This window comes from Electrona antarctica, assembly GCF_951216825.1.
Source record: "Electrona antarctica genome assembly, chromosome: 8".
Lineage (NCBI taxonomy): Eukaryota > Metazoa > Chordata > Actinopteri > Myctophiformes > Myctophidae > Electrona > Electrona antarctica.
This window is the reverse complement of record NC_136789.1, coordinates 55,913,470-55,927,212: the sequence shown is the minus strand read 5'-3', so window position 1 is coordinate 55,927,212 and position 13,743 is coordinate 55,913,470. Positions and strand designations below refer to the sequence as shown.

The window sequence follows — 13,743 nt, the reverse complement described above, 5'->3', positions numbered from 1 at the left end:
TAGAACCCATTGTAGTGGTGAGAGATAAATTGCGGAAATACTCTGTTCTATGGCGTTCTACCGGCCACTCGACCCCTGAGCCACAGCCGCCCCGTCCTGTTGTGTTCCTGTATAGTTTGGGACCCTTTAGAATTTTAATGATTCCGGTTCTTTAGAAGGATTACCTCTTAACGGTCCGATTCCCTAAAGGACGACATGCTTCTGACAACCTAACTTCTGTCAACCTAACTTCATATAATTGGTCCTCACTATGCTCGGTCTGCGGCAGGCAGGCAGGCAGGCAGGCAGGCAGGCAGGCAGGCAGGCAGGCAGGCAGACAGACAGACAGACAGACAGACAGACCTGTGATTCCCTGCTGAGCTCATGCAGGTGTTTATGAATAATGGAGAAAGGTCACAATAGTTAATGTAATGTATTCATATATATACACACTCCAGCATACAGTAGGCTATAGCTGGGTGTTCATAATAATATACAAATTTATTCTAAACAAATGCCATACCGGGTTTGTTGCATGCTCGGAATCAGCTTTATTTGCATTTGTTCACGTTCTAAAAGAGCGACTTCGAGAGGAGGCATTTTTGAAGCTAATTGGACTAGTTACATCAGGATAAGTTAAGTAAGCCTTGCCGAGCCACAAGGTTCATAAAGGGCAGGAGCCTCCTGTTTGTGTTGTGTGAGGCAGCTTGATGTACATATAGGGCAGGAGCCTCCTGTTTCTGTAGTGTGAGGCAGCTTGATGTACAAGTATGTCGCAGAGACTTACCCCCAATCCAACCCTTGATGCCGAGTGCCAAGCAGGGAGGCATTTGCTCCCATTTAATAGTCTTTGGTGTATGACCCGGCCGGGGATCGACGTCGAACCCCGACCTCCCAGTCTCAGGGCGGACACTGACCACAAGTACACTGAGCTGGTCTGATGAGTTAACTATACACTAAACCAAACCTCTACCAAAGTGTATTTTTTGCTTGAAGAGCCCCCCCCTCCCCGTATCATCAAAAAAAGACACAGAACAACTTATGTGTCTTGTCACGTTTTCAAATGGCAGCACGCAGCAGGCAGCTTATGAAGAGGATTACTGGCCTGCCTCCCGGGGAATGGAGCTAGCGTTAGTGCTACTTCATCCATGTATTAAGCGCACCCTCTGTGTGCAACACCACTCACAGCAGAGCCACTGAAGCCCCCGTGCACCGTGAAACAAACGACAGCAGGAGCTTTAGAGGCGTCGCCTCCATGAATACAACAGAGTCATTTCCATAATGAAGTTCAGTGCATGTATTTGGAGCAGTTGTTTTCAAAGTGGCGGAGTGCCCAGAGGGCCAGTTTGGAAAGGAGAGGTGCAGGGAAATGCCGTCCAAAACCGTCCAAAGGTGTTACGTTCCAGAAAACGGGGTGAAACTACATGATTTGTTCACAAGCTTTTGGCAATACTTTTCACCCACAGACACACTTTCACCACTTTCCCTAAGCATAGCTAGAACAGCAGCTGTACAAGCTCACAATGCATCCTGAGGTGATGCGTTGCGCAGCTTGTACACCAGCTAGTTTGGTTCTACTTTCGTATAACATTCGTGGACGACAGCGTAGGAGTAGAACATGTATTTACAAAGTGCAGTGATGCTTTTCCTCCCTAAAACATGATCATCAGGTAGCCATACTATGATTGTGGAGCTATAGATTTGTGTACAGAAAGTGTTAAAATGATGTTTTTGTATGTGGCCACACCCACCAGTTCAACCTGGTTTTCACCCACCTGAACTTAAGCCTCACTCACAGCTGTTGCATGATAATGGGGGAGGGGTTAGGGCTGTGATGTCACTAAAAGTGGTGCATTTCGACTGGACCTTTTGACTCAAAGGCTTTCAGCTTTCAGGAAGAAACCAAGAATACACAGGGAAGACATTTGAATATTAAAACCACACCTGGCTGTCTATTAGAGTAATGTTATAACTCCATAGACACACATAGGCTACAAAACAGAACAAGCACTCCATCTTTAAGTTTAACTCGTGTAAAATGCTGTACATGGCAAATTGTGCACCAGCTATTATTTTCTGCAAACATATGTGATGCATTATGGAAATGCTGTTATATACAGTAAGGCTATTCTGCTGCTGACCTAGAATGAATGGGAACAAAGTCTATTGGGGTTAAATGGTTAACGTGTCCGTTGCACACTCACAGGGTTAAAAGGCAGTGAGCCGGTCACTGTGTCTGATGGACAGGGTTAAAACGCAGTGAGCCGGTCACTCTGTCTGATGGACAGGGTTAAAACGCAGTGAGCCGGTCACTCTGTCTGATGGTTGATGGACAGGGTTAAAACGCAGTAGGCCGGTCACTCTGTCTGATGGACAGGGTTAAAGCGCAGTGAGCCGGTCACTCTGTCTGATGGACAGGGTTAAAACGCAGTGAGCCGGTCACTCTGTCTGATGGACAGGGTTAAAACGCAGTGAGCCGGTCACTCTGTCTGATGGACAGGGTTAAAACGCAGTGAGCCGGTCACTCTGTCTGATGGACAGGGTTAAAACGCAGTGAGCCGGTCACTGTGTCTGATGGACAGGGTTAAAACGCAGTGAGCCGGTCACTCTGTCTGATGGACAGGGTTAAAACGCAGTGAGCCGGTCACTCTGTCTGATGGATAGGGTTAAAGCGCAGTGAGCCGGTCACTCTGTCTGATGGACAGGGTTAAAACGCAGTGAGCCGGTCACTCTGTCTGATGGACAGGGTTAAAACGCAGTGAGCCGGTCACTCTGTCTGATGGACAGGGTTAAAACGCAGTGAGCCGGTCACTGTGTCTGATGGACAGGGTTAAAACGCAGTGAGCCGGTCACTGTGTCTGATGGACAGGGTTAAAATGCAGTGAGCCGGTCAGTCTATAATAATAATGGATTTTATTTATAATGCACTTTACATTCCTCAGAATCTCAAAGTGCTACAGTAGACACAAATATAAAACAGTAGGCAAAAGCAAAAAAAAAAAGAACATTACACGATTAAAATCACACAATTTAGCTATCAAGGAAAACAGGATAACAGTTATTGAACATGAGGGCAACATGAGGCATGATGAGGGTCAAGGAATGAAATCAGTGGGTTTGGGGGGAAAGCCTTATTAAAAAGGTAGGTCTTTAGTCCTCTCTTGAAGCAGTCGATTGACAATTTACAATTTAGGCATTTAGCAGACGCTCTTAATCCAGAGCGACTTACATTAAGCAAGAACAAAAAGCATGGGAATACATCACATATATAAAAAGCATTTATCAAGAAACATGCGTAAGCTAAGAACGTAACTAGAACATATCTATATATAATGACACTATACATATAAGCTATACATATATATTATACTATGCTGTACTGTTATTGTGCTGTCTACATGACATGCTATAAGTCTGTTTCAAATGCTATCTAAGTCTAAAAAGTGTGAACCTACAGGATCGAGTGACAGCTGTGATGTGAGTTTTGAACGAGAGCTGACTTTCCAGGACTACACCAAGGTTCCTGGCTGTTGGGACAGACGTTACCAGGGCGTTGTCTACGGAAATAGTTAGCTCCCGCATTGACTGTGGTGCTCTCAAGTGTGCGGGGAGGGTATTCCACAGTTCAGGGGCAACTGTGCAGAAGGCCCTGTCACCCATGGTGTGCAGGTTGGCCGTGACGGGGTTGAGGCAGTATGTGTTTGATGAGCGGAGGGTGAGGGTCGAGGGTTTCAGGGAGACTAATTATTTGAGGTATAGGCGGGGGGCATTACCGTGAACGCATTGGTGGGTGAGCAGGGATATCTTGTATTGTGTCCGGAATGCGACGGGGAGCCAGTGCAGTGAGCGGAGGATGGGTGTGATGTGTTCTCGTTTGCTTCTGAAGGCTCTTGCTATAGGGATCCTGATGAGAAGTGCATTACAGTAGTCCAGCCTGGACTCTGTCTGATGGACAGGGTTAAAATGCAGTGAGCCGGTCACTCAGGGTTAAGACACAGTGAGCCGGTCACTCTGTCTGATGGACAGGGTTAAAAGTAAAACGCAGTGAGCCTGTCAGTGCTCTGACTATAAGCCGTGACGCGTATATACGTCGCCCTCGGCTGACACCGAGACTCAACAGTCACTTAGCCTCGGTTGTCCCCGGATACCACCCCCCCTCCCACCACCCACCGCCAAACAACACACCCCTCCCTCCCTCGCAACCCCACCCCACCCCCGCACGGCCGCCAGAGACTATAATGATCACGCAATCTGTAATTGCCTTGACGTCTCTCACGCTGTGTGATGGAGAGAGAGAGAGAGAGAGAGAGAGAGAGAGAGAGAGAGAGAGAGAGAGAGAGAGAGAGAGAGAGAGAGAGAGAGAGAGAGAGAGAGAGAGAGAGAGCGAGAGAGAGAGATGCATACACAGACTGGATGTGTGTGCGTGCGTGCGTGCGTGCGTGCGTGCGTGCGTGCGTGCGTGCGTGCGTGCGTGCGTGCGTGCGTGCGTGCGTGCGTGCGATCAAAAGAGACATCAAATATACATCCCCAATTAAAACCTGGCTTAAAATATACTGGACTCTTGTGACCAATTTCCCTCCATTATGGTTGTGAGATCTGGGGACCATTTAGCATTGAACCAAACCGAGGCGGGCCCCTTCAAGGTCCCCTTCCGGTCCACGGACCGCGCGTTGACAACCTCCGCTTATATGCGTGTGTGGATTATCCATGCCCGTGGCAGTGGTGGAAAAAGTATATACTCAAATGTTTCACTTAAGTAAAAGTATGAATACTGCAATATAGAAATACTGCAATATAGAAATACTTTGCTACAAGTCCGGAATTCAAAATGTAGGCTACTTGAGAGTAAAAGTGCAAAAGTATTGGCGTCAAAATGTACTAAAAGTACCAAAAGCAAAAGTACTCATTGTGCAGAATGTCCCACTCATTGTGAGCTTGTAGATGTGCTATTTCCACACGGCCAAAATGCATGGATGAAGTGGTTAATGTATGTTTTTTGTAACAATAATCCAAATCTACAAAGTAACTAATAAAGTTTTCAACTACATATATAGTGGAGTAAAAGTAAATATTTGGATCCGAGATGTAGTGGAGTACAAGTAAAGTAGTAGATGTAGTGGAGTACAAGTAAAGTAGTAGATGTAGTGGAGTACAAGTAAAGTAGTAGATGTAGTGGAGTACAAGTAAAGTAGTAGATGTAGTGGAGTACAAGTAAAGTAGTAGATGTAGTGGAGTACAAGTAAAGTAGTAGATGTAGTGGAGTACAAGTAAAGTAGTAGATGTAGTGGAATACAAGTAAAGTAGTAGATGTAGTGGAGTACAAGTAAAGTAGTAGATGTAGTGGAGTACAAGTAAAGTATTGGAAATTGGAATTACGCAACATTGTACTTAACCCATTTAGGACGTGAGGCGGATTCTAAAAACACCTAAATCCCGACCTAAGTTTTCTGAAAAACTTCAAATATTTATATAGCAGCATCAATTTTAAAAACATTATTTGAATACTGTACATACTGTAGCCTACCGGTATACAGAACCCCAAAAGGGGTTCCCGTCCAGAATGGGTTACAACACCAAAAGGGGTTCCCGTCCAGAATGGGTTAAAGGGGCATTCCACTCATTTTCAAAATTTTACTATGTCATTAATATACCTTAGAGCTGTTGTGTGGAAATAATAAAAAAGTCCCCCCCATTCTGTGTTTACTAGAACTAGAGGTCTGAAAAAAATCATTAACATGTTGAAACACATCTTGATGATGTCATCAATATGTGTTTCACCATGTTAATGATTTTTTTCATATTTACAGTTCTAGGAAACACAGAATGGGGGGACTTTTTTATTACAGCTCTAAGGTATATTAATGACATAGTAAAATGTTGAAAATGGGTGGTTTTCCCCTTTAAGTACAGTACTTGAGTAAAAGGCACTTAGTTACTTCCCAGCACTGCGCTTATACAATGCGCTGGTGGCTTTCTCCAAGCCGGGGGTGTCAAGTGGAAGCTGAGAAATTGGTAGCATAATCCTCTTTGCAGTGATAACTGCAAGGCAAATGCATATTTCAACCTCCCACAGGGTCTGCTGCAGAGATCAATGTGACAGTTAGCTTAGCTTCGCTCTCGGTGGCATTGGGCCATTTTTTCCTGCATGGCTTTTGTGCGTTCCGTCCGTGACGTCTTGTGTGTGTGGCCAAGTCTATGGACTTTTTATGACGACTTTTCTTCCGTACATAAAAGTCAATGGCAAATGATGTAAGCGGGTGATCATACATGGTCATCGTGATAAAAGGCACCCCTCAACTTCACACAAGTGTGATTTTTGAGGGGCCGCCCAGCTTTGTGTGTGTGCATGTGTGTGTATGCCCATGGCGACGATTTGATTGGCTGAGGGCTTAATAAGTGAACATAAAAGGTGAGGACAGAAAAGTGAGGACGTCAAAAGTGATTGGTCGGAATGTGATTATGTATGATGATAAGAGCACCCCTCACTTCACACGAGTGTGATTTTTTCATAAAGTGGTGCAAAGTAACTAAGTATATTATCCAATTACTGTACTTATAGCCTACTTTGCTTGAGCATTTCCATTTTTCAATAATGTATGTCTACCATTACCATTTCAGAGGCAAATTATTGAAGTTTTTACAGGACAATTATTTGAAAACCGTAGGCACAAGCTACTTCGTACATTTAGACCAGGGGTTCTCAACGTTTTTGGCCGGGGACCCCCGAAAATGCTTTGGCAACGTCTCGGGACCCCCGCCCCGCCCCCTCCCGACCCCCAATATAAATTGACTGCTACAATAACCTTAAACCATTTTGGGCGGGAACCCCTTTTGGTGTTTTAAGCATTGTTATAATTTAGCTATTTAAAAATAGCAGATCTACAAGCTCATAGCGCGCCACCGAGTGGCGCGCTATGAACTTGTAGGTCTGCTATTTTTGAAAAATCGTGAAAATAAAAATTAAAAAATAATCTTTTTTTTTTTTTTTTGGGGACCCCCCAAAATAATTTGGCGACCCCCCCGAGGGGTCGCGACCCACGGGTTGAGAACCCCTGATTTAGACCACAGTTACGCACATGACGTCACTGAACGTCCGTTCACCTCTCCATGAACATGCTGCAGTTCCACTTTTGGCCAATAGGAGCTTCAACGTTGGATAGCCTTTCTGGGGGGGTGGCCTGAAAAGGTTGAGCACTGCATGCACTGTTCTATACCACATTGAGACATTTTCCCATCGATAACGATGCTGTGCTGGCACAAAATAAAATACATGTAGTAGCACTGTATGCATGATGCTTAATTGGCTCGCCTCGGTTTTTATAGTCTGAACCAGTTCCATCCAGTATGCGGCTTTGTTCAGGTATTAAGTTGGCCCTCTTTGAAGAGAAAATCTTCCTACTATATAACACTGTGTGCGTGCGTGCGTGCGTGCGTGCGTGCGTGCGTGCGTGCGTGTGGTCACGTGCACTGTGTAAATACTAATACAGTAATTACAGTACATATGGTGCACCGACTGCAGCGTTTCCATCTCCACATTATTGAAAATGTATTATTAGCAATATAATAAGACAGACAGACAGACAGACAGACAGACAGACAGACAGACAGACAGACAGACAGACAGACAGACAGACAGACAGACAGACAGATTATCGTCATTCAAATCTCAGTGTTTTTGCTATTTGGGGGCTCACTTGCAATATCCCCATGACCCACACCAGGTTGAGCACCACTGCAATAGAGCATTATTAACACTTAGACTGTGTTGATTAAACTGCCGTGTTTCAAGCCTCCCTGCTAGGTTTACAGTTGAACAGCCACTGCACCGACCGCTGAGTTGCTTGTCAAAACGGTGTAATCGCTTTTTGTTGTGTTGTAAGATATTCTTAAAACTGACTTAAAACTGATTAAAAAACAATGAAAACATAACTCGGGCAACTCGTTAATCGCTTTGAAGCTGTCCTACAATTAATTTACTCGGGCAAGTCGTGTTTAGAAGTCAAAGTGTTAAAAATCAAGAAAAATCGGTATAACCCGGCAGTAAATACTGGAGGCTATAGAAGCATCTTCACCAGTGGTCAGTTGAACCAAACATGTTCCATATTATGGTAGTAAAAGAAACAGCCTGGTTTGTAGGTTAGCTTCCTGACACCCTCATACATCAAACTACCTAAAAATATATGTACTTATGGGTATTAATACACTACTGTACTGCCCACAGGCATCTGTTAGACCTAAATTAAACGGTAGGTATTTTATTATTCCGTAAGGCAAGGCAAGACGATTTGTATAGCACGTTTCAACAACAAGGGAGTTCTAAGTGCTTTACATGAAACATTAATTAACTGAATTTAATTAAATTAACAAGACATAAAGCAACAATAAATAAAATCAATTTAATTATAAAATGACATTTGGCTATAATAAGATACAAGATAAAAAATAAATCTAAATAAAACGTAGCCTAATATTATTAACCTCGATAAACAGAAAGGTTTTCATCTAGAGTTGTAATAATAAAATAACACCTTCTAAAGTTTTCTGAAAAAGTCGAATTTTTGATTCAAATATTATTGTTCTAATCTATATATATTTTCGTAATCATATTGCTATTGTTCGGGTAGGAATGTTGTATGTACAAAACCGTCCCTTTCTGGTTATTATTTTTAAGTAGTGAAGCCGGTCACTTTGAATGGTGTCACCGCCCGAGTTGTTCATCATTTAGTGCAACAGGAACACCTTGCCTTGAGGCGCGACCGACCTCACACTGCTTCTGTCCTGCCATCTATCATGACGACCACACACACGCACACACACACACACACACACACACACACACACACACGCACGCACGCACGCAAGTACGTACGCACGCACGCACGCCACACACACACACACACACACACACACACACACACACACACACACGCACGCACGCACGCACGCACGCACGCACGCACGCACGCCACACACACACTCATGTGCACGCACAAGCAGACGGCAAGAGCTGGATTGTAGCCAGCTTTTTTTCCACACTACGCGGCCCGCTCCCCTCATGAGCAGACGCGTAAGCGAGAACGCCAGCGCCTTTTCTTTCTTATTTATTGTTCATTGTAATGTTCAAACCTAAACCTAGTCCTAAACTTAACCCTATCCCCAACACATACCCTTCGCCCCCCCCCCCCCCCCCAAAAAAAAGAAAACAATCCTGAACTCTAACCTGAATCTTGTCCTAATAAGCCTATCTCACAGAATTTCCCCGCCGCCCCTAAATACGCCCCCTTTCGGGGTTAGTGGTGATAGCGTGACGTCACTCCATAGACGCTACATGTTAACAGAGGTAATTTAAGAAGTCTACAACTTTTGTTTTCTCAAGGTAAGGTTTGTTCTATCTGTTCGACCTGATTTACCATCTTGTTTGCTTCATAATAATATTGGTCTGTCACATTTTTACATTAGAAAATGTACTTAGATTCTCCAGAGAAAAAAACGTGTAAATGCTCATGTTAAAGACACCACTATTTACCGGAAGTGGGCGTGGAAAGTGGGCTGTGAGATAGGCCTATTATAACTTTAGCTAAAAAACAGATCATTGTGAAAACAAAGTCATACCTAATTGTATCACATGGGTGTATTTGGTCTAATATAATCTCCAGAGAACAGATTCCGAGCTGCGCTACTGAATCTGTCGGCAGGGGCATTCAGAACGCGTGAACATTGTTGTCAGTGGGAATGAAAACAATAGGCATCCCACCGGAAGAGGAGGGCTGAGGGTGGACCAAACATCCTGTTATCCACATTCTATTGGGTGTCGCCCCCGGAGGCGACAAAGGAACAAACAGCAGAGGGCACTGTTTCCTCCTCTTATATTTCTCTCTTCAATGGGTTCCCAGATTGGGTCTAACTCTAATACAGGGGTTCTCAACGTTTTTGGCCGGGGACCCCCGAAAATGCTTTGGCAACGTCTCGGGACCCCCGCCCCGCCCCCTCCCGACCCCCAATATAAATTGACTGCTACAATAACCTTAAACCATTTTGGGCGGGAACCCCTTTTGGTGTTTTAAGCATTGTTATAATTTAGCTATTTAAAAATAGCAGATCTACAAGCTCAGACCCCCTAAAATAATTTGGCGACCCCCCGAGGGGTCGCGACCCACGGGTTGAGAACCCCTGAACTAACCCATTAAACCTGAGGCCGATTCTACATTCTACAACTGCCTTCTAATTCAGTAGTTCCCAGACTTTTTTTCAATTCAGTTATTATTAGATTCAAATATATTCAACATTATTCAAACACTTTCAAGATGTACCCCCCCCCAAAAGATTCAAAAAGTAGCAGAGCTTGTAGATCTGCTATTTTTTAGGTGAGCCAACGGCAACATCTAAAATGACACAGCATGCTTCCCAGGCTTGAATTGGGGTTTTGAACCCATTTTGGGCGGGAACCCCTTTTGGTGTTAGCATCATGTTATGCTTTAGCTCAAAGAACGACTGACATAGAAACATAGCTTTTTCAGAAAACTGTCAGGATGTACAAGACATTTTTAGAATTTGATCTCAGGCCTAAATGGGTTAAAACGGTTGAGCATGAGAACTATAATGAAAGGGTTTTTTTCTAATGTGTTGGCAGGTGAGCATCCTGATCATCCTGGCGCTGGCGTTTCTGGCCTGCATCGTGTTCCTGGTGGTTTATAAAGCCTTCACCTACGACCACGCCTGTCCTGACGCCTTCATCTACAAGGTAAAACACCTTCACTATGGTGTTACAGCACCAGCCTAGGGGAACTGGACTGCAACATGAATGCGATGGACCCCTCTTAAAACCTCTCAAATGGGCCTGGGCCATGGCTCAGTGGTCCAGGCACCTTGGCTGGTAATCCAGTCTGGCAGTGTGCCGCGGGTTCGACTCCCGATCCCGACGGCCTTCGCTGCATGTCTTCCCCCCCATCTCTCTCCCCATTTCCTGTCAGCCTACTGTCTGTCCCTCCATAAAATATATAAAGTAAAGGCGAAAGCCACAAAAAAAAGACAAACATTTAAAAAAAAAAGAACCTCTCAAATGAACCACCAGCAAACAGGAGTACAGTCTTTCCATGGGTTTTATTTTGTCTTTGGGGGGGGGGGGGGGGGGGGAGTCTGAGCATCAAAATAACACAAAATCAGCACTATTCTAACCCTAACTGAACTGTCCGGAATCAATAAATGAAAATACAATTACTACCCTAACTCCTGCTCAACAAAACAGAAGAAAACTGGGCCCCAAAAGAAAGATACCCCCCCACCCTTACCAAACCCGACTGATTAGATCATTGCAAGGGGATTGTTATCTCATAAGGTGACAAACCGTGGCACTAGGAGAACACATTATAGAGCTCAGAGTGAGCAGTGCGTTTGCTGGCAGTCCACATGGGAGTGACGAGAGGACGCCTGGCACTGAACAGAGGTGGCCTTTTATCCTCCTCCACCACCCGCCGAAGACCAATCACCTCCTCCAGGCCCCGAGTCGCCACCTACTTTCCAAATCACTCACTTAACTCTCTCACTCTCTGCCCACTTCCACAGATGACACACCTGTCACACATCACTCTCTCATCAAGCCACCACATACCAGGGAAAATAAGGTTAACCCTACTATTCCAACCTCCCATACTCATATAGACCCGGGGTCGTAAGTTCGTAACAATGGTGACCACCAGTGTCTGTCTGTCTGTACAGCATCACACTAAAACAAAAACGTCCCTTACGTCCCAGACAGTAGCTACCCTCGATCAGTCCCATTAGGGAAAAACCAGGGCCTCCGGAACTACTCTGCCGGGACTGGGTATGCGGGAGGATCGCATCAATCTGGCACGTGGAAGGACTATAGGCTCTGTGGGTTGACTCCTGTCCGGGCACCTCCTACGTCTCACCAGATCCACTGCTGCTCTCACCAGGTCCAGCACCTGTGCGTTGCACCAGACTCCCAGCACCAGGCACTTCATTCAGGAGTGGTGGATTCTCGAGCTGCAATGGTTCTGCAGGCTCCACCTTGCCCATGGTGGTGCCGCAGGCTCCGCTTGCGGCTTGAATGGCCCTCCTAAAGGCCTCACCGTGGGCAAAAGAGGTAGCAGATCTGCAAGCTCAAAACATGACATTTTGAGCTTGTACTAGAGGTCTTCACAGGTCCAATTTGAACACCCGTATACCAAAGTACGAAGAAATAAATACCCAGAGCAATTATTAGAATTCCGAGTTCCGAACACAAAAAGTACAGAGAGATGTCAGAACCGGAGCCAAACGGACCTGGCTATTTTTTTTAAAATATGAGTTCTGACCCCAAGCAGTATACCGAGTACAACACCCGAGGCCCCGAAATGACCGGATGCCGATGTTAACATTAAGAGTTGTATATTATGTTACTATACCACTACTTGCAGAGTGTGCAAATGTATTTGTACACTCTCAGAGTTACAGACCCATAAGGGTCCATTTGGTTCCCAACTATCATTTGGCTGGGGACCCCCCGGAACTCCCTCAAGTACCCCTGGGGGTCCCCGGACCCCACTTTGGGAACCACTGAAATACATAAACATAGTCATCAAGAATCATTCGTAATCTAAGAACCTAACAGTGTATCTATATAATGAAACTATGCATATAAGAAAGCTCCAAAATGCCCATCCATATAACACACGTATCTAGGACATGTGACAATGTGACAGCCAGTTTGGCTTTGAGAGCTCTGTGGGTGTGTGGACCTATATAGATATGTTTTTATATGTTTTTTTTCTTTAACTTTCACATACTGTAGCACACATCTATCCGTGTGGTCTGAGGCCCCATACAACACGTACAGAACGCATGTTCTGTGTTCTGTCTGTGTTTGATGGCCGACTCAATGCTTTTCCAATGGAAGTCATATGGTTTGACCAAACACTTGTGTTTGAAGGCTGTGTTCTGCCCACCAAACACAAATGTTTGGTCAAACTATGTGACTCTCATTGGAAAAGCATTGAGGCTGCCATCAAACACAGACAGAACACAGAACATGTGTTTGATAGGGCCTCATACACACATATCAAACACATGTTCCGTGTTCTGTCTGTGTTTGATGGCCGCCTCAATGCCTTTCCAATGGGAGTCACATGGTTTGACCAAACATTTGTGTTTGATGGGGGGGGGGGGGGGGAGCAACAATTTCAGCAATCAAACACCAATGTTTGGTCAGACCATGTGACCAAACCATTGGAAAAGCATTGAGGCGGCCATCAAACACAGACAGAACACGCGTTTGATGTGTGTATGAGGCCTTAAAGTCCCAGCAGCAGCAGAACTACTCCACAGTGTTTTCACTTGACCCAGTTTAATGTGCAGTTCAACGCTACAGGGCAACGCAGCTGCTCTTAATTGCCTGTCAGTCATAGCTCTCTCTCTCTCTCTCTCTCTCTCTCTCTCTCTCTCTCTCTCTCTCTCTCTCTCTCTCTCTCTCTCTCTCTCTCTCTCTCTCTCTCTCTCCCCCATGCACCCTCTCTCTCTCTTTCTCTCACGCAGCATAAGCGGTGCATCCCGGCATCGTTAGAGGCGTACTACGCGGCGCAGGACGCCAGCTCGCGGGGCCGTTTCTACACCATCATCAGCCACTACAGCATGGCGGCCAAGCAGACCACGTCGTCGCGCTCCGTCGCCCCCTGGCTGCCCGGAGGAGCAGGAGCAGGCGCAGCTAGCCAACACGACGATGCCGCCAACAAGCCGCCCCCCGCCGCCATCAGCGAGGGGGGGCACTGA

At 45.4% G+C, this 13,743-nt stretch overlaps 1 protein-coding gene across 1 annotated transcript in view; it reads left to right on the top strand.

Annotated features, from left to right (window-relative positions):
• LOC306928860 (neuronal vesicle trafficking-associated protein 2-like) overlaps positions 1 to 13,743 on the top strand; it is a gene marked incomplete at its 3' end in the record, with an annotated part of 36,225 nt that extends 22,482 nt beyond the window's left edge. Inside the window, exons 3-4 of the mRNA XM_079509134.1 lie at positions 10,610 to 10,720; positions 13,510 to 13,743. Coding sequence (XP_079365260.1) covers positions 10,610 to 10,720; positions 13,510 to 13,743 — 345 coding nt within the window. The remainder of the gene's footprint in view (positions 1 to 10,609; positions 10,721 to 13,509) is intronic.